Genomic DNA, 22,026 nt, shown 5'->3' on the forward strand with positions numbered 1-22,026 from the left:
GAGTCTCCAAGGTCATTCCTGCCCATTCTTTGTAGGGAACTGTGTACCGCGGTCAGTATAGCTGTCATTACCGGCAGATGTGTGAGAAATTCAATCTTCGTTGGCACTTAATTGGACAATAAGGAAGGTGTTTTAGGTTAACCCATGTCACAGTGCCCTTGACTTGTCAGTTGCTTGTGGTGGATGAATTAGTAGACACACTTCTGAAAAAGTGGTCGACATCTTCCAATTCTGAATGTCAATAGAAGACCAACTAACAGGAAGTGATTTTCCCTGTGACAGTGTTGCCCCCGAATGGAATGTTTGTTAACATCGGATTTTATGTACTGGATCTGTTGTGTTTTGTTGTGTATGTATTTTTTTAGAGTCATGCTTATTTTGGTAATACTTTCAGTTACTGTCATAGCACAAAGCACATGCACATACAAACACATTCACAAACACTAGTCCGATCAATAATTTAATCCCAGTTGCCGACATCAAACTTCACAACCTTACATTTACAGAGCAATAAAAAACATCAATATTAACAAAAACTATAATCAAGTCAAACATACAATGACAACATTTGGCAAGTGCGAGCATAAACATTTTCTGTTATTTGTTCTCGTAGAACAAACACTTTTTACTTGTCACTAAATTCTCATTTTGGCGTAAATGCCATGTCTTTCAGGCAACTCCCCAAATCACATCTCAAGAGTAAAAAATAATGGCAGTGTTTCAGTCCTTCTGCAAATGGCCGATACTAACGTTTCCATTCCAGAACGTCTCAGATTTCCTGAACATGTCCCAGCTATTATAATCACTTTGTCATATAAAATCCTATGGCATGAAAAGGTGTTTTCTAAGATGGTTCCCCTCTCTTTTCCCTGGGATGAACAAGTGGTGTTTGGGATTCAGCAGAGCAGTACATTACTTTTTGGTACAATGTTCTGGTAAAGTCCAAACTGACAAAGGTCTATTATATTAGACTCATAACATGGCTTCTTTCTTTTTGCCACACAAAGTCTTTATGTATGTTTAATGTTGCTGGTTTGAAGTTTGAGGGATTGAAGGCCAAATGACTTTCAGGCGGTTTCTGACTTAAACAGAACTCTTTACTCCTTTTTATGCACTTAAAAAGAAGGATTACACCTTTTTGTTTCATGGGATCCAGAACTACACGTTTAGCCCAAAATGTTTTACCTTCATATTTGTATAAGGCCCAATAATAAAATGATAGTACCAATACCCTCCTGACGTGACTTCATGGGATCTTAGAAAGTCTGTAAAAATGTCTTGAGCTGTAGTGTTTCCTCCACTGATATCCTGTCGTGGTAGAAGCCGAGTCCAGTAAGGAGCTCTACGTCTCGGACCCGGGCAGCGTGGAACTGGGCCCACTCCTGAACCCACTGGAAGTCTGAGCCATTCTGAGGAGACAGGGAGAGGAGGGCTTATTCACTGTAACAATGTTCATAGATTATAAGCATCTTTGCAAACATTACCTCCAGAACTAGGTCAAATACACATATACTTTCAAATACCTTAACATAATTGAGGTGCACTTGATTAAGTTCGGAATTTGCACTTCTGGGACCATTTCATTGGTTGAATTGTACAGGACAAACTAAATCAAGTGGTATTTAAAAGTGTTTTACATTTGCAACCGCTGTGAAATGGCTAGCTAGTTAGCGGTGCACACTAGTAGCATTTCAATCGATGAGTCATTCGCTCCGAGACCCTGAAGTAGTCCTTTCCCTTGCTCTGCAAGGACCGCTGCTTTTTTGGCGCTATAGGTAACATTGCTTCATGGGAGGCAGTTGTCAATGTGTTCAGAGGGTCCCTGGTTCAAGCCCAGGTTGGGGCGAGGAAAGGGACAGAAGCAACACTGTTAAACATACAGCCTCTATTTGACCCGGTTCTGATCACATTAGATTTCCTCAAAAGGATTCCAGGTGACCCTACAGGAAACAATAAGAGGACAGTTAGACAGACAGCCGATGTGACTCACAGCACAGGTCTCAGTGTGGTCAGGTCTATGGGGGAGGATGAAGGATGTGGTCTCCAGACGACCCTGGCAGTCAGCAGGGGAGAAGGACGAGTTCCCACAGCTGGTCAGGATCACATAGAAGTGAGTGGGGACGGGAGCCTCGTGCCTGCAGGATGGAGAGAGATACGATTAGAGAGACGAATAGGCCATGGTCAATACTGTGTTATAGCATTGTATRATGCTAAATGAGTTAAATGTCAAATCTGAAATAAATAAATGTAATAGATTACAACTGCGAAAAGAAAAGAAAAAAAAACACACCCACAAAAGAAACTCATGGTTGATGACCACTTACAGTGTGCTAACCGTGGGAGCATCAAAGTGTCCATCGTAGTGCTGGTCAAAGATAGGTCCACTGACAACATTGACCCCGTTCAGCTGCTGGGAATATTTCACCAGGAGGACATCATGGAAGTACATCCAAACATCTGAAAATATATGATCATATTTGTGAAGGCACGGATTTACAAGCCATATCGGACTGTCTGAGTAACTCAGTAATGTATTCAGGGCCTGTATTCATAAAATGTCTTAGAGTAGGAGTGCTGATCTAGAATAGGTTTTCCCTTTTAGATCATAATGAATGTGAATAAATGGACAGGGGGATCTGCACTCCAACTCTGAGATGCTACATGTTAGCATTTTCATTGTTCTGGAGGCAGCTCTGCAGAGTGGTCACTAGAGCCACAAAGTCATAAAATCTAACCCCACTGCTAACCCGAATGCCTAACCCTAATCTTAATTTAAGACCAAAAAGCACATTTTTGTTTTCATGAATTTTTACAATAGCCAATTTTATCATCTCAGGGGAAATCGCTCAGTTTTGCCTCCAGACAAAATACTTTTTACAATAAAAGTGAATCTGCATTACAATCCCAGATCTGTGTTGACTTCCACCATCTGCCACCAGAGCGCAGTGTCTGTAAAGTTATCAACAGAGTGCCTCTTCTTGGAGGCCAATTTATGGGGGAAATAAAGGTAATCATATATCATACTTCATAAACCACCTTTAATGATGGATTTGATTTCTCGGTGTCCACGGGCATCAACAACATTCAACACAACATCCAACACTCTCACTTTGATCACTATGGAATCCAGAGGGTGGCATCGTATTAAACAATCCTAACCACTAACATGTGATTAAAACTCTGTGCCTGCGTCCCAAATGGCACACGATCCCMTGCGTGGTGCACTACTTTTGACCAGAGCTCTATGGAAGCGGATCAAAAGTAATGCACTATAAAGGGAATATAGTGCCATTTTTGGACGCAAGCCTGTGGTAATCTCAATTTCACGTCAACCAGAAGCACACACTTTCCCCTCTAGTAAGCAACACATTGATGGTTTATGATGCATTAGCCACAAGTTGTTACAGGAATGTAACGCCACAACAACTCAGGCACTCACAATCGGCGTTACATGCCAAAGCACAGAGTACAAAAAGGAGGGGGATTTTGAACATAAACATCTCCCTTATGTTACAATAGCATAGCAAGAACGTACTGCTGTCGAGACAGTTACACCGCATGGTAATTGAAGAATACAACACTAAAAGAAAGTTTAGGGAATGGGCTGGGTTTTTAATCGTGACCTCTATCTGGTAAATAGCGTCGAAGCACCCTACTGCACTACTGTCCCCTAAACACAATGTAACAAGAGATCCTATGTCTACTGAATCAATGGCTCACTATGACCGCGGTCAGATTACGATCACAATTCACTGGGAAGCGTTTACGTAGAGACCAATCGGAGAACTCAATTGGGCTAGAAATAAGCCTCGAACACTGATCCTTAATCTACGGCTTGTTGGTAAGATTTTAAAATGTTCACTAGGGAGTCGGAGGATTCAGCAGATTCCTGCTATTCAACTAGAACCTCAGGGTGTAGTAAATATTGTAGGATGTCACAGGAGATGTATACTTTGTGATTAGAACAGGTCCTGGAATGTTCATGTTTTGAGTGAAAATTCGTACTTAATTGGCCGAGGCTAGTGCAGGCTGAGAACGTTCCATGCTTTAAGAGTACGCCTAATAGTAACTCTATTAGAAATGAGGTGGCAGCCTTGGATGATTGCTCCTATACATTTATTAGTTATTCACGGTTTTAAGTGTTTATGAATTTTATGAAGCACTTGATTYAGGAAGCTGATTAAGAATAGATTACTTTGATCTAGACATTTTGGACTTTGAGGGTAAATGATTTCCCTCCTTGATACCCTCTTGCGCCTCGACTCAGGGTCCTTGTTGACTTATTTTGTATACAAAGCCCACAGACAAGAACGGTACCCTACTGTACATGCCTCTAGTACGCACCCCACATTTCTGAAGAAGGGATTACCGTACACACAATTTCTAAGACCGAAGTGCCTTTGTACTGGTGAAACAGACTTTGAAAGTGAGGCTATGAAAATGTATAGACCGTTTGAAGCAAGCCACTCTCAGTAGAGTACGTACCATTGATGAGACCTCATCCAGAAGGGATTAAAAAAAAAAAACATTMATGTTTCCTCACCGTTACATATTCTCCTTTGAGTTATGACATCAAGGTAGTGATTAAGAAACATTGGAATGTGCTCATGGCTGATCCTGCATACCATTTTTTTTTTTTTTTCACTCTACAGGGCCAGGAATGTCAAGGAATTCATTGTTTGGGCTGACACTCATGTTCCCCCGAAAATAAATGGATGGAAGACTGTAACTGGTATATATTGCCTCTTATTTGTGTTCGATACCCCCATCTAGTGGTGTCTCTAGCTCCCTACTCGTACAATCCTGTCTGATTTATTCTGAGGAAATGTTCACATGGTATATGTAAAAGCAATAATTGAGGATTTCTCTGTCCTCTTTTGTATATAATCTAGATTATGCATTCTATTGTACTAGGTATAGTTAGCTAACACACTTTAGTACATCGCACTGTATAAATGTACAATTTACCTTATTTTAGCGCCCCAAAAACGTAATACTTCCAGGTCAACTGTAATATGAATACCATTGTAAAGCACAGTTTCTCCCCTTTCCAGCAAAATCTATGATGAGACATTCATGCTGACCGTCTCTGCATGATTGAAGGAGGCAATGAGGTCCGTCAGGTCTTTTTAAAAACAAGCGAAACTTTCCGTATCACGAGAAATCTACTGCGTGATACGGAAAGGGGGAGATAAGCTGTGTGGGGGAAATGGCTTTTTTCACCCGATCTGTCCAACTTATCACCTCTAAAATGTAAATAAAACACTATAAAGAGTTTATATAATGTGTCATTACATACATATTTGAAGGTTTGTGTCAAATTTTAAATTGGGTTTTTAGGGCGGCACTAAAGTTATCTTCAGAAGTAAACAGCGGCTGTCACGGCTTTTGAGAGTCATGATTGCTTGCAGGAAGGGGAAGACCATCCTCCTCAGTGAAATTTCATTTAAAAATAGTGAAACATTTAAAAAAGTTATCCTTTTTAGATAAAACTATACTAAATATATTCATAGGTCACCAAATAATTGGTTAAAATACACTATTTTGTAATGAAGGTCTACAGTAACTTCAACAGCACTGTCTAGGCTATCACCATGGTGTAGCCGGAGGACAGCTTGCTTCCATCCTCCTCTGGCTACGTTGATTTCAATACAAAAACTAGGAGGCTGGTAGACATGCATGGTAATTATGACCACTTCCGGGGGATGTCCTCCAACCAATCAAAGCTTTTGCAGTATGAACTGACATGTCCATCCAATCATAGATGTAGGATCAGAGAATGAACCTATTGTATTGGGATTGTGCCACAGAGCATTATGGGGGTTCTATGTGTTAAGAACCCCTTTCATTATCTGGGGTACACGGAAAGGTGCGAATTAAAAGCGAAGGTAGACCTTTGTCTGAGATCAGTTTCATGAAGGATGAAAAGGTGAGGGCGTTCAATACCAACTGGTATCAAACGTATAGCTGGTTAACAGAGAGCCTATCATCAAGTTGCCTGTATTTGCACGTTAAGATTCTTTACATGCGGAACATCTTTTCTGGGATGTTGAAAACAATTCCGAATGATAGCTTCCGTTGCATCATCCATTTAAAAAAAAAGTTAGATTTTTTGAGCGTGCGCTCAAGTAGGCTTTCCACTTTCCTCCGGTATTTCTTTTGCGAAAATAACACAATCACTCCGGACAGACACCAGCAAAAACTCATGACAAATGTTGCAGCAGCCTAGGCTACATCTAAACATTAGAAATTTGACATGCTGTATGGGATGAAAACGAGACAATTTTTTCCATCTGATCAACTGTAGACTACTAATAAGAGCAGCTGCATACAGCCTATGCGCCCAGTCCGTCTGGTCAAGGTAACTAATTGGTCATTTATAGTCCATTTTGTGTGTCAGGAGAAAATGTGAATGTGATCAAATGTTGATTATATTCAAAATTGGGTTGGCAAGGCTGCCTATGATTAATTCTGGTTTAAAAACGTAATCAACATAAGTGATGACAGATGTGAGTAAATGTTTTATAAGGCCTACAGTTGTATAGGCCTGCATGATGCAAACATGCATAACGCAAGCTCAGCCCTGTAAGTTGTATTGTTTATCAGTTGTTGTCTATGTGTCTGGGTAGAGGAAATCCCCCTCCTTATCTAGTCTAAATATAATTTATATGAACAAATATAAGGTAGCTGCAGTTTGAATGGGTTCTTCCCCCCAGGGAAAGGAGTTTTTTCCAGGAGTTTAAAACCATGTGACCTGATTAGCAAAAACTGGTCCCGTCATAGCCCATATAAAACCTTTTTACAACTGATTAATCATGTCATACCTTATAGGGTTCAGAGTTTTCCTAGTTAGGTTAACATAAGGGAAAACTCCAGGCCCCAGGAGGTAAAAATGTCCCCACTGCTCTGGGACCTATGGTGCCACCAGTCTGCTTTCAGTTGACAGTTATTGTCAGGTATGTGAATGATCAGGGCTTTATTCAGGAATGTTTTTTGGGCTACTTTGATGTGTCAAGTGGGCGACATGCGCAGTCTGTGTTTGACTTTATGAATTTTGAGAACTTCATAGAGAAACTCGTTGTCCAAACCTATGATGGCGCCGCGTTAATGGAATGCATCTGTTATTTGTAGTTACAGGCAAGTCCCCTCATGTTCCATGATTTAAGAGGTGATGACCACTCCACTCCACTACCATTGTCAACTTTCTCCTGACATGAACTGAAGCCACGTCTCATGTACCTTCTCATCCACTGGCACATTGAATGTTTCCTCTCCAAGCACAGTGAGTAGACCTGTCAATTTTCTCTCATTACTATATGTAGAGTCAAATCACATACACAATGACTTTCCTCCTTGCTTGGACTAACTCATTCTTAGCTCTTTTGTCTAACTGTGTAGTGTGTTGTGTTATTGTTTTTTGTCTTTTGTCTTCCCAGTAAAATCCTGTCCTGGTCAAGCCTCTGAACACCTCAACTCACGCCTCATACAATCACTTCTGTGATCCCTTTCCAACACTGTAAGTAGCCTTCTCATTCCCATTCCCCATAATATTGTACTATAAAATGTCTTTATTAAATGCTTTAGGTTAAAATACATTTTTTCTTTGAAACGCACTTTGTGGTTTCCGTGTGTTCCGCGCCTATACCGTGGGTCTCCCATCCTCCTCAATTTGTCAAGTCACCAGCCTCCACAGATTCAGTTGTACAATTGACTAGGTATCCCACCTTACCCTGTTCCTGTCTCTTTCTTGTTTTTAATCTGCGAGAGAAGCGCTACACCTGGTGGTGAGAGGCTGTACGAAACAGAATGAGTTGCATTATGGGTGCCGTAAATTACGTCATAACACGTCACCATTTAACGTACAGCGTCAGAGGGGTCAGTTTTTTCAACTTTTCTCCAATACTATCGGGCCATTACCATATCAATCAACGCTTGGATAGAAACGTAGTTCACGCCCCAGATTTTGATGCCAACACAGTCGCTACAGTCCCATTAGTTTTAATTGCAGCCTCGTTTGAATGTCGCTGTTGCGCAAATTTGTACGGAATGGGGTTAGTCAACAGTACTGATTTATAGATTTTCTGATGCATTTTCTTGCTTGATCATGTGATATGCAATTATTCTTGAAAAAGAAGCCAGGGGCCTGCCTTGTTTATCAATCATGCATAGGCACAAATCTGTGCGTAAACTATGAGTGCGTTCATTATCAACGCAACGTGTGAGATTGATCAATTGATCAATTTCCATGCAACATATCAAATCAAAGTTTATTTGTCACGTGCGCCGAATACAACAGGTACCTTACAGTGAAATGCTTACTTACAGGCTCTAACCAATAGTGCAAAAAAGGTATTAGGTGAACAATAGGTAAGTAAAGAAATAAAACAACAGTAAAAAGACAGGCTATATACAGTAGCGAGGCTATAAAAGTAGCGAGGCTACATACAGACACCGGTTAGTCAGGCTGATTGAGGTAGTATGTACATGTAGATATGGTTAAAGTGACTATGCATATATGATGAACAGAGAGTAGCAGTAGCGTAAAAGAGGGGTTGGTGGGTGTCGGGACACAATACAGATAGCCCGGTTAGCCAACGTGCAGGAGCACTGCTTGGTCGGCACAATTGAGGTAGTATGTACATGAATGTATAGTTAAAGTGACTATGCATATATGATAAACAGAGTAGCAGCAGCGCAAAAAAGAGGGGTTGGGGGTGGCACACAATGCAAATAGTCCGGGTAGCCATTTGATTACCTGTTCAGGAGTCTTATGGCTTGGGGGTAAAAACTGTTGAGAAGCCTTTTTTTGTCCTAGACTTGGCACTCCGGTACCGCTTGCCATGCGGTAGTAGAGAGAACAGTCTATGACTGGGGTGGCTGGGGTCTTAGACAACTTTAAGGGCATTCCTCTGACACCGCCTGGTGTAGAGGTCCTGAATGGCAGGCAACTTACTGGGCCGTACGCACTACCCTCTGTTAGAGGTCGACCGATTAATCGGAATGGCCGATTAATTAGGGCCGATTTCAAGTTTCATAACAATCGGAAATCGGTATTTTTGGACACCGATTTGGCAGTTGTTAAAACATTTTTTTTTTTACACCTTTATTTAATCTTTATTTAAACTAGGCAAGTCAGTTAAGAACACATTCTTATTTTCAATGACGGCCTAGGAACGGTGGGTTAACTGCCTCGTTCAGGGGCAGAACGACAGATTTTTACCTTGTCAGCTCGGGGATTCAATCTTGCAACCTTACAGTTAACTAGTCCAACGCTCTAACCACCTGAGTACATTGCACTCCACGAGGAGCCTGCCTGTTACGCGAATGCAGTAGAAGCCAAGGTAAGTTGCTAGCTAGCATTAAACTTATCTTATAAAAAACAATCAATCAATCAATCATAATCACTAGTTAACGACACATGGTTGATGATATTACTAGTTTATCTAGCGTGTCCTGCGTTGCATATAATCGATGTGGTGCGTATCGTTGCTCCAATGTGTACCTAACCATAAACATCAATAACTTTCTTAAAATCAATACACAGAAGTATATATTTTTAACCCTGCATATTTAGCTAAAAGAAATCCAGGTTAGCAGGCAATATTAACCAGGTGAAATTGTGTCACTTCTCTTGCGTTCATTGCACGCAGAGTCAGTGTATATGCAACAGTTTGGGCCGCCTAATTTGSCAGAATTTTACGTAATTATGACATAACATTGAAGGTTGTGCAATGTAAGAGGAATATTTAGACTTATGGATGCCACCCGTTAGATGACATACGGAACGGTTCCGTATTTCACTGAAAGAATAAACGTCTTGTTTTCGAGATGATAGTTTCCGGATTCGACCATATTAATGACCCAAGGCTCGTATTTCTGTGTGTTATTATGTTATAACTAAGTCTATGATTTGATAGAGCAGTCTGACTGAGCGGTGGTAGGCAGCAGCAGGCTCGTAAGCRTTCATTCAAACAGCACTTTCCTGCGTTTTGCCAGAAGCTCTTCGCTGTGCTTCAAGCCTATCAACTCCCGAGATTAGGCTGGCGTAACCGATGTGAAATGGCTAGCTAGTTAGCGGGGTGCGCTCTAATAGCGTTTCAAACGTCACTCGCTCTGAGACTTGGAGTAGTTATTCCCCTTGCTCTGCATGGGTAACGCTGCTTCGAGGGTGGCTGTTGTCGTTGTGTTCCTGGTTCGAGCCCAGGTATGAGCGAGGAGAGGGATGGAAGCTATACTGTTACACTGGCAATACTAAAGTGCCTATAAGAACATCCAATAGTCAAAGGTTAATGAAATACAAATGGTATAGAGAGAAATAGTCCTATAATAACTACAACCTAAAACTTCTTACCTGGGAATATTGAAGACTCATGTTAAAAGGAACCACCAGCTTTCATATGTTCTCATGTTCTGAGCAAGGAACTTAAACGTTAGCTTTCTTACATGGCACATAATTGCACTTTTACTTTCTTCTCCAACACTTTGTTTTTGCATTATTTAAACCAAATTGAACATGTTTCATTATTTATTTGAGGCTAAATTGATTTTATTTATGTATTATATTAAGTTAAAATAAGTGTTCATTCAGTATTGTTGTAATTGTCATTACTACAAATAAATAAAATAAAAATTGTCAGATTAATCGGTATCGGCTTTTTTTGGTCCTCCAACAATCGGTATCGGCGTTGAAAAATCATAATCGGTCGACCTCTACCCTCTGTAGTGCCTTGCGGTCAGAGGCCGAGCAATTGCCGTACCAGGCAGTGATGCAACCAGTCAGGATGCTCTCGATGTTGCAGCTGTAGGACCTTTTGAGGATCTCAGGACCCATGCCAAATCTTTTTAGTTTCCTGAGGGGGAATATGCTTTGTCGTGCCCTCTTCACGACTGTCTTGGTGTGTTTGGACCATTCTAGTTTGTTGTTGATGTGGACACCAAGGAACTTGAAGCGCTCAACCTGCTCCACTACAGCCCCATCGATGAGAATGGAGGCGTGCTCGGTCCTCATTTTCCTGTAGTCCACAATCATCTCCTTAGTCTTGGTTACATTGAGGGATAGGTTGTTATTCTGGCACCATAAAGGCTGTCTCGTCGTTGTCGGTGATCAGGCCTACCACTGTTGTGTTGACAGGCTATCTAGATCATACAATTTGACCACATCGGTGCATTTGTTACGATAATAATCCACATTAAGTACAATAATTTGTTAAATTAGAGGCATGTGTGAAAGTGAAACCTTTATTGAAATACTAAAAACAGACTTGATTTGGCACACGCTGCACTTTGCAGAGAGCGCGTTTTTAGAGATAGGCAGGATTTTTTGGTGCAGAAAGTACAGATGGCTCATCAGATATCATTTCCCAAAACCAATTTTATAGGATTTTTGGGAGGATTTGAGACCTACTTTAAAAAGGCAAACACATGATTCAGATGTGCATCCAAGTGCTATCCACCCTAGGGTTTTTGGCAAAGGGCAATTTTCAACAGGAGCTTGCCGATTGGCATTTTGCAGCCCTTTGGATGCAATCATCAGCAAAACTAACAGAACACATACAATTTTCATACACCATCACACAACAGGTTGAAGTCAAGAGGRATTTCTTTGCCATGATGCCATCAATGGGTTCCCAAATACGAACGGAGGCATAGACGGCCCCCACGTCGCCATAAAACAACCATCCCAAAACAAGTTCAACTATGTGAACAGAAAGGGCGTCCACTCTTAATGTTCAGGTGATAGGTTATGTGAAGCGCAAAAGACGCTGCTGAATATGGTGGCAAGGTGGCCAAGTGGAACGCACTACTCGTTCATTCTGCAGAACAGCAATGTTGGCCTATAAGCCTACAGGAGGGGGCCGTTGAGGATGGATGGCTTATTGGTGAGTGTTGCCTACTCATTTAAAGTATATTTGCGATTGATAAAGCAACTTGAATTGTCCTAAATGGTCCTCTCTATGTTTTTATTTTTACTGGTCAAGGCACAACTGAGCGAATAAAACCTTTTGGTTGTACTCAATCTCTGACACTAGCACCTCTATTTCAGTCTCTAAAAAGTTTTTCTTTTCTGGTTGCGCCATTGTATTTCATGGTATGGCATTGTATATTCCCCACGGGCTTTCAAGGGAAGATTTTGACCATATATGGCTAATTAAAGGCATTTTGAAATGCAAATAGCCGAGGTCTTGCACGAGCACTGAGACCAATTGGTATTTATCAATCTCCTAACGGTGTGCGTAAAAAAAGAAGATTAGATTGTAGATTGTTTGATAAACCACACCTTTTCTATGTGTACCAACATTCCAAGTTCCATTCATAAGTAGTATTTTCGAATAATTTCTATGCAATATTGATAAATGAGGCCTCAAGTACGTGTGCCGACGATTTACACTGATCATGGCCTGAAGCCGAAATGTTTGTTTTCACATTTCGTTATGCACTTTTTGGGGCACCATGATGTTTTAATAAACATCTTTATTTTGCATTCAAATCTCAGTTTTGGATTTATTCCTGTTTTCAACAGCGTGAAGGTCACCATCTGTTCCATTGGCTTTCCCTCCATAAATGTCCGAAAGTAACACATGTGGAGAGCGCACAGCAGAAAACAGACAACTTCTAAAACACCCTGAATCACATCATTGCAGTTTACTTCCCAAAACAGGGGGTTAGGATGCATGCACAGCAGAGGATACTGGTGGTAGGAGCTATAAAAAGGACAGGCTAACTGTAATGGCATGAATAGAAAAGTACCAAACACATGTTTGACTCCGTTCCATTCCAGCCATTACAATGAGCCCATCCTCCTATAGCTCCGCCCACCAGCCTCCACTGATGTACAGGATAAGGAGTGGATTTCCCTTAGACTCAAAGAGCTGATTAAAAAGCAGACAGAAAGCCTTCAGTGGAAAAGACTTGCCTTCACAGCACACTGAGGAACAAAACCCAGAGAGATCAAAGCAGCAACATTCTACCACACCAAAATCCCCAAAAAACAAGAGGGAGATCCCATCCACATGTTACCATCAAATTAAATCCCTGACCAGCACTAAAAAGACAATCTCCATCGGGTTCAACCCAGACAACCATTCTGGTCAATTGGCCAATTGCTATATAAATGACACGTTTTCATCGGTCACCACATCATTACCCCACTAAACCTGTCAGACTACCTGCATTCTTGCCAGCTATGCACTCCCTACTGTTGAACAACAGGAAAATGCACAGGAGACTACTCTCCGTTTCAACCAGAAAAGCCACAGGTCCAGATTCATCAGGAAATTTGTAGTTGAAATATCCATCCCCCCTGACAGTCATCTTCAACACCTCCCTGTGTGAAGGATTAGTTCCACATCAATGGAAAGAGGCAATAGTGGACCCTTGCCGAAAAGTAATCTACAGAGCCTTGGCCAGCTACGGCCCTTCTCACTCACGCCTCTTCTGGCAAAAATGTGTGAAGGTTTTGTTGCTGAATGGGCAACACAGGATACCCAAAAGAACCATCTCCAACCAACAGTTTGGCTGCCTCAAGGGATGCTCAACCACCCAGTGCCTTGTAAGCATTGCAGACTAGCTACAGAACAGCACACACCAGAGGCACTTCCAGAACTCTCCTATGGCTCCCCCAGGGCACACTACTTGGTCCAAATGTATTCGTGGCTCACGTCAATGGTGCGTCAGATGATACGCTATCCAACTCCTGGGCCTTTGTGGATGACCTGAACCTCATCGAATCAAGACACATACAGTTGAAGTCGGAAGTTTACATACACTTAGGTTGGAGCCGTTAAAACTCGTTTTCCAAACACTCACAAATTTCTTGTTAACAAACTATAGTTTTGGCAAGTCGGTTAGGACATCTACTTTGTGCATGACACAAGTAATTTTTCCAACAATTGTTCACAGACAAATTATTTCACTTATAATTCACTGTATCACAATTCCAGTGGGTCAGAAGTTTACATAACCAACGAAGTTGACTGTGCCTTTAAACAGCTTGGAAAATTCCAGAAAATGATGTCATGGCTTTAGAAGCTTCTGACAGGCTAATTGATATCATTTGAGTCAATTGGAGGTGCACCTGTGGATGTATTTCAAGGCCTACCTTCAAACTCAGTGCCTCTTTTCTTGACATCATGGGAAAATCAAAAGAAATCAGCCAAGACCTCAGAAAAAAAATTGTAGACCTCCACAAGTCTGGTTCATCCTTGGGAGTAATTTCCAAATGCCTGAAGGTACGACGTTCAGCTGTATAAACAATAGTATGCAAGTATAAACACCATGGGACCTCGGAGCCATCATTACCGCTCAGGAAGGAGATGTATTCTGTCTCCTAGAGATGAACGTACTTTGGTGCGAAAAGTGCAAATCAATCCCAGAACAACAGCAAAGGACCTTGTGAAGATGCTGGAGGAAACAGTTACAAAATTATCTATATCCACAGTAAAACGAGTCCTATATGAACATAACCTGAAAGGCCGCTCAGCAAGGAAGAAGMCACCGCTCCAAAACCGCCATAAAAAAGCCAGACTATGGTTTGCAACTGCATATGGGGACAAAGATTGTACTTTTTGGAGAAATGTCCTCTGGTCTGATGAAACAAGTTTAATGCTAGCTAGCAACTTACCTTGGCTCCTTGCTGCACTCGCATAACAGGTGGTCAGCCTGCCACGCAGTCTCCTCGTGGAGTGCAATGTAATCGGCCATAACCAGCGTCCAAAAATGCTGATTACCGATTGTTATGAAAACTTGAAAATCGGACCTAATTAAATCGGTCAACCTCTAATACATACATCCCTTATGTGGAAAGTTATTTCCTGAAGCTTCATCTCCATAAGAAAACAAAAATACCCTATTGAGTGTTTGAGCTATTGCATAGCACTGGAGACTTTTCTGTCTCTTTGCYAGCTAGCCTGACCTGCTCACCTTTAAAGGCAGGATACATGGGCACCATGTTGCTGGTAAGTAATGACTCTGCCTCTGTTCCATTGGCACCCAGATCTGCATATAGAAACATTAACATAAAATCTCTAACTTAAATAAACAGATAAACACAGACACTTTAAAAACTTCAATTGATTTTAATTATCAACTGGTCTTTAAACATTTTATGGGACATTCCTGATCAAGCATTGGCAGCTGCTGCACAGCTGGCTACGCATGTACACTAATGTGGTACAGGCATTTAGCAAAGGGTGTGGGGGAGGTGATAGGGGTGTAACAAACAAAAAACGTCCTTATGTACTTACTGGGTGGATGCAGCAGGCCGTAGGACAGGGCAGGGTTATCCCTGTATCTGACACAGTTCTGACTAGAGAGCGGTGCCACACGGACGTCTGTACGGACACATGCCTCCGCTACTGGACTCAGTGACTGGACATTGTTCTGATAGGAGAGACGGGGAGAGAGAGACATAGAAAGAGGTTGTGTTAGAGCCACTATTTCTGCTTAATGATTCCAGTTCTTGAGATCATGTACAAGTTGTGTGGACTTGGTTTCTTTCGTCACGGCCTTTTTGCCCTATACAAGGTGTCGAAAGTATTCCACAGGGATTCTGCCCCATGTCGACTCCAATGCTTCTCCCAGTTGTGTCATGTTGGTTAGATGTCCTTTGGGTTGTGGACCATTCTTGATATACATGGGAAACTGTTGAGCTTTAATAACCCAGTAGCGTTGCAGTTCTTGACACAAACCAGTGCGCCTGGCACCTAATACCATACCCATTTTAAAAGGCATTTAAATATTTTGTCTGGCCCATTCACCATCTGAATGGCACAGATACAAAATCCATGTCTATGGTCTAAAGTCTTAAAAATCTTTCTTTAACCTGTCTCCTCCCCTTCATCTACACGGATTGAAGTGGATTTAACAAGTGACATCAATAAGGGTTCATAGCTTTCACCTGGTCAGTCTATGCCATGGAACGAGCAGGTGTTCTTAAAACCTCTAAAAGTACTAAGATAACATATTGAATTGTTTTAGGATGGTCATACAATGGATAATTTAGCTATTTGATTTAGAATTTTAGGAACCTTTTAGGTATCAAAACAATACCTATCGCCCATGGAAACGCATTTAATAACACATTCATAAATGCCAAAAAAGACAAGTCAAAACAAATCCTAAAGAATAAGGTTTTGAAGTGTCTGTCCTATATCTTCCCTCTCTGTTTGTCTACCTTCAGAAGAGTCCCGTGACATTTGTGGAAGGCCGACGTTGGCAGATGCAGTGGATTGAGACGTAGCCCATGCAAAAATCTCTCTAGCTTATACTGATGGATTTATGGAGATTTTCTTTATTATGCTACTTATGGTGTGTCAATAGACTTTTAACGATTCGTGTTTTATATACTCAGCGTATGATAGTGTTTTTCTGCTTGCTTAGTTAAAAAATAAAAACATACATCATGTAGTTGTTTCCTTCCTTTTACTAGCTTTTAGACAGAAAGTAAATGGAATAAAAGGAGGATGTTGCGAAAGCCTGAGACAGTTAAAGGAAAATATATACCATAGAGAGACGTCCTCTCTCCGTTAAAACCAGCTCTCTCAGTACTGATTTATGGTGAGGTTCTCGCCACATAATGAGTAACACGAGATGCTGTGAAAGCCAGCACGAGTGGAGAAGATCTACAGCCAGCTAGCAGGGTCTGGGCGGCAGCTCAGCACTTCACACCAGCACTTCACACACAGCTTTACAACCTCTTTCATGTCCTGGCCAAAACACTAACAAGAGAGCAGCAAATACAGCCAATGGCATCTCCAACACAACACGCTATCTATCTTTAGACATAAAAGAAAATGTAATGGTTCAGAGATGGTTCAGAACTACGCTCGCRTGATGGGAAACATTTGTTAAGATTCTGAAGACTCGCATTAGCTCCCCGGAGCTAATACCATGGGTTTAGTTTAGCAGGCTAACACACACCTTGGTATGAACACCGGGTCGCTCACACAAGAAGAAAAACGTCTCACCAGTGGGTTAATTGTATAGGCGACCCATAAGGGCATGAGAATATCTTTGCTGTAACCGTTGACGTAGTCGGCGTGGTGAAGGACGCAGTAGTCTGCATTCTCCTGGAGAACCCGAGGGATTCCATATGGTAGGTGAAGGGCCTTGGCTCCGGAATCTGAGGGAGGGGAGGGCTTGATTAAAAATAAAATCTATGACAAAATAGATCCATGATTACGCTATTGAAAATAGACATCGGTGTGTACTCACTGGAATTAGCCTTGATGAGTTGCCTATTCATAGTATTCTCCTGAAACAGGAATTTTCAGCATGTTAGTGGGTCTCCTGTGTTTCAATTAGTCAACTTCTGTCCTTCTAATGAGTGCTGCTGGGTTAGCAATCATACAAAGTGAGGATAAATATGATTCATACTGAGGATTTGGAGCATTAATGACAGGACAGACCCTCTGACCCCTCCCATCCCAGCCCTGCTCCATTAGGGAGGATGCGAGTTTGATTACCACCCCCGACTGTACTCCCTGGTCGTACCGCTGCTTTGGTGCGGGCGCTGCAGCTGCAGCCCAGATTGTCAGAGGGGGCGGGGCCACTCGCCTCACAGGTGGAGTCAGAGGAGAGCTCAGCTGGGTACACAGGGAGGTGGGGAGGGTTCTTCAGCAGGTGGTTCAGACTCCCRTGGGTCCCGTTGTTAGGAGCAGGGGGAATGTCCAACAAATCTGACAGGCAGACAGAGAAAGAAGGAGGAAAAAGAGATTAGACTTGAAAAGGTATTTTCTTTAACTTAGTTAAGCTAACTGTACATAACAGCTGTGTGTCTTGCAGAGGGCAGGTGCAGTGTTGGGACTATGGACTATGCACTCACACCTGCTGAACTGGTACATCCTCTTTGAAACTTATCACAATGTTGAGAAATAGAAAAGTGGACTCTGAGTTCTGCATAAAAGTTGTTGAAATTACGTCATAATGAGTGTAAAAGCAGATTGGCTGCTGGAATGTTTTAACTTTAGAAAAGCAATCCTTTCTTAGCCTGGTTACCAGTATGTTTAGATATTGTTCCACTCCGTTAGCAAGAGAAGAAACAGCCTGGCACCCAGGCTAATCTTTTCTAGCTATGCAACAGGACATTGCCCCCTGCTCCCATGTTAAACGGTCCATTGACTAACAGGCTTACCACACAGGAGATTGTAGACTTCAATGTTTTCAAAAGGTGCAACGTTAGTCTTGTATTTCAGCCCTGGTCCATAACCGATGAAAATGGTCTAAAAAAAATACAAAAACAAAATGAATGCACTTTCACAAGAATAATTTACATGGAGTAAACATGTGTAATGTATATAGCGGAAGAAAAAAAAACACTGAACCAAAGAACCACAATTGAACCTTTTGCATGTGCTACATTTTATTTCCGCCTAAATTTATGAGAGCCATAAACAATAACTGGTAATKTTGCATAGTTTTACAAAGGYCTGAAACTCACCCTTCTAGATWAAAAAAAAATKWATTGCTGAGGACACAAGCTCAAGTACATAGTCCAAATGTTATGAAAATAAGATTTTTCCCCTATTTAACAAAAGTGGGGCAATAGGGCTTGAATTGCCTTAAAGTCTTTCTAAATATAGTCTCTACACAATGAGGACAGCATTTACAGCAGATACTGTTTGCTGTGAATTATTAGTAACCTTGTGACCCATTCCATACATCTGTTGTTTGTCATGTAGACTGAAGGGGGTGTGTCTTTGCTATAAAAGGCCATGGTATCTTTTGTCTTTGGGCTCTCAACGAATGAAGCAAAAACTGTTTTTTTTWATGTTTGCAAATGTATAAAAAAACATTTACTAAGTACTTTGTTGAAGCACATTTGGCAGCGATTACAGCCTTCAGTCTATACTAAATATATTTATAAGTCACCAAATAATTGATTAAAATATAGTAGACCATTGCAAAACAGTGTAACTTCAACAACACTGTCTGGGCTAGAACCATGGTWTATATGGAGGAGAGCTAGCTTCCGTCCTCCTCTGGCAACATTGACTTCAATACAAAACCTAGGAGGCTCGTAGGCCTCACCCCCTTCCATAGACATACATGGTAATTATAACCACTTCCGGAGGACGTCCTCCAACCAATCAAAGCTTTTGCAATATGAACTGACATGTTTTCCATTCAATCATAGAATTAGGATCAGAGAACGAGTGAATGTGTTGTGTTGGGATTGTGCCACAGAGCATTATGGGGGTTCTATTTGTTGAGAAACTGGATGACATTGCTGGACAGAGATTAAGAGTGAAGAGTGATAGTTGAGCATTTTGGGGATATTATTGTTCTTTATTTATGTGTCCAGTTAGTGCAATTATTTAAAGGTTTATTTTATTTAACCTTTATTTAACTAGGCAAGTCAGTTAAGAACAAATTCTAATTTACAAATGTGTCTTGCTAACTTCAGTAGCTAGCTAGCTATCAGCGCAAGTGTGCAGTTTTCTCCACCAGAGTGGCCAATGCTGCCGAAAATGTTGCAAACTTTTTGTTAAAGAACCCTTTTCATTCTCTGGAGTGTACGGAAAAGGTGTGAATTAAAAGTGAGGGTCGACCTCTGCCTGAGATCAGTATCATTAAGGATGAAAAGGYGAGGGCGTTCATTACCAACTGGTATCAAAAGTATAGCTGGTTAACAGGGAGCCTTTCATCAAGCCGCCTGTATTGCTGGCCTTGCCTGCTTTTTGGAAAGTCTGCGCCTTGGTCGAAAGGTGGGTACAGTGACCTGAAGAACATCGACCGTTAAGCAAACGGCAGAACAAAAGAAGGGAGCATATAAATGCCCACATCCGATTCAAACTGCATCGACGACGAAGGTCTGCGGGTTTAAACTGCGCAACACAACAAGAAAGTGATAAGACGCAGCAATGTTTTGAAGCGGTTTATCAACGCCACTCCGTTTTTGGGCATGCAAGAACGTGCTTTTAGAGGACACGGCGAGGGGGAAAGTTCCGCCAACAAGGGCAATTACAATCAGCTTGCAGAGGTAATTGCACGTTACGATGCCTTACTTATTGAACATATTGAACTTTTGCTTGTCTTTTCTGGGATGTCGAAAATAATTCCTAATGATTTGATAGCTACMATCGCATCATCTATGAAAAATTTGATTAAAAGAGAGAGGTTGACGCAGCGCATTTTTTCGCGTGCGCTCAAGTAGGCTTTCCACTTTCCTCCGGTATTTATTTTGCGAAGATAACACAATCACTCCGGACAGACACAAGCAAAAACTCATGACAAATGTTGCAGGAGCCTAGGCCATACCTAAACATTAGAAATCTGCCATGCTGTATGAGATGAAAACGAGACAATTTTCCCATCTGATCAACTGTAGACTACTAATAAGAGCAGCTGCATACAGCCTATGCGCCCAGTCCGTCTGGTCAAGGTAACTAATTGGTCATTTATAGTCCATTTTGTGTGTCAGGAAAAAATGTGAATGTGATCAAATTTGGTTTATATTCAAAATTGGGCTGGCAAGGCTGCCTATACATTTTTAAATCCAAAATTAATCAATCAACATAAGTGATGACAGATGTATGTAAATGTTTTATAAGGCCTACAGTTGTATAGGCCTGCATGATGCAAACATGCATAATGCAAGCTCAACCCTGTGAGTTCTATTGTCTATCAGTTGTTGTCTATGTGTCTGGGTAGAGGAAATCCCCCTCCTTATCTAGTCTAAATATAATTTATATGAACAAATATAAGGTAGCTGCAGTTTGAATGGGTTCATTGCTGATTAGGAAAAACCAGTCCCATCATAGCCCATATAAAACCTTTATTTTTATTATTATTATAATTTTTTTTACAATTGATATATCACTGTTATACCTTATAGGGTCCAGAGTTTTCCTAGTTATGTTAACATAAGGAAAAAACTCCAGGCCCCAGGGGGTAAAAATGTCCCCACCGCTCTGGTGCCACCAGTCTGCTTTCAGTTGACAGTTATTGTCAGGTATGTGAATGATCAGGGCTTTATTCAGGAATGTTTTTTGGGCTACTTTGATGGGTCAAGTGGGCGATATGCGCAGTCTGTGTTTGACTTTATGAATTTTGAGATGTCAGAGTTTAACTTCATAGAGAAACTCGTTGTCCAAACCTACGACAGCACAGCTGTAATGGAACKTATCTGCTATTTGTAGTTACAGGCAAGTCCCCTCATGTTCCATGATTTAAGAGGTGATGACCACTCCACTCCACTACCATTGTCAACTTTCTCCTGACATGAACTGAAGCCACGTCTCATGTWCCTTCTCATCCACTGGCACATTGAATGTTTCCTCTCCAAGCACAGTGAGTAGACCTGTCAATTTTCTCTCATTACTRTATGTAGAGTCAAATCACATACACAATGACTTTCCTCCTTGCTTGGACTAACTCATTCTTAGCTCTTTTGTCCAACTGTGTAGTGTGTTGTCTTATTGTGTTTTGTCTTCCCAGTCAAATCCTGTCCTGCACTGAAGTCAAGCCTCTGAACACCTTAACTCATACCCTCCCTCATGCAATCACTGCTGTGATCCTTTCCCCATAATATTGTACTATAAATGTCTTTATTAAATGCTTTAGGTTAAACTTATTTGACGACATTTGAAAAGACACTTGTCTCCATGCGCTCTGTGCCTATACCGTGGTCTCCCATACTCCTCAATTTTTCAAGTCACCAGCCTCCACTGGAGTCTTCAGGTGCCTTTTGGCAAACTCCAAGCGGGCTGTCATGTGCCTTTTACTGAGKAGTGGCTTCCATCTGGCCACTCTACCATAAAGGCCTGATTGGTGGAGTGCTGCAGAGATGGTTGTCCTTCTGGAAGGTTCTCCCATTTCCACAGAGGAACTCTGTCAGAGTTACCGTCAGGTTCTTGGTCACCTCCCTGACCTCTCCCCCGATTGCTCAGTTGCCCGTCATACCGCTCAGGAAGGAGACGTGTTCTGTCCCAGAACAACAGCAAAGGACCTTGTGAAGATGCTGGAGGAAACAGGTACAAAAGTATCTATATCCACAGTAAAACAAGTCCTATATCGACATAACCTGAA

The 22,026-nt window shown here is 41.5% G+C and overlaps 1 protein-coding gene across 2 annotated transcripts in view; it reads right to left on the reverse strand.

Annotated features, from left to right (window-relative positions):
• Positions 1-447: 447 nt before the first annotated feature.
• LOC111973018 (ectonucleotide pyrophosphatase/phosphodiesterase family member 1) overlaps positions 448-22,026 on the reverse strand; it is a 72,300-nt gene continuing 50,721 nt past the window's right edge. For both annotated transcript variants that reach the window (XM_024000143.2, XM_024000144.2), the window contains exons 17-25: positions 18,131-18,218; positions 17,491-17,675; positions 17,212-17,251; positions 16,965-17,119; positions 15,243-15,378; positions 14,920-14,994; positions 2,325-2,457; positions 1,991-2,135; positions 448-1,409 (exon numbers count right to left, since the gene is read on the reverse strand). In XM_024000143.2, the coding sequence (XP_023855911.1) occupies positions 1,257-1,409; positions 1,991-2,135; positions 2,325-2,457; positions 14,920-14,994; positions 15,243-15,378; positions 16,965-17,119; positions 17,212-17,251; positions 17,491-17,675; positions 18,131-18,218 (1,110 nt within the window). In that variant the 3' untranslated portion in view covers positions 448-1,256. The remainder of the gene's footprint in view (positions 1,410-1,990; positions 2,136-2,324; positions 2,458-14,919; positions 14,995-15,242; positions 15,379-16,964; positions 17,120-17,211; positions 17,252-17,490; positions 17,676-18,130; positions 18,219-22,026) is intronic.

The sequence above is a fragment of the Salvelinus sp. IW2-2015 genome, linkage group LG14 (genome assembly GCF_002910315.2).
Source record: "Salvelinus sp. IW2-2015 linkage group LG14, ASM291031v2, whole genome shotgun sequence".
NCBI classification, from domain to species: Eukaryota; Metazoa; Chordata; class Actinopteri; order Salmoniformes; family Salmonidae; genus Salvelinus; species Salvelinus sp. IW2-2015.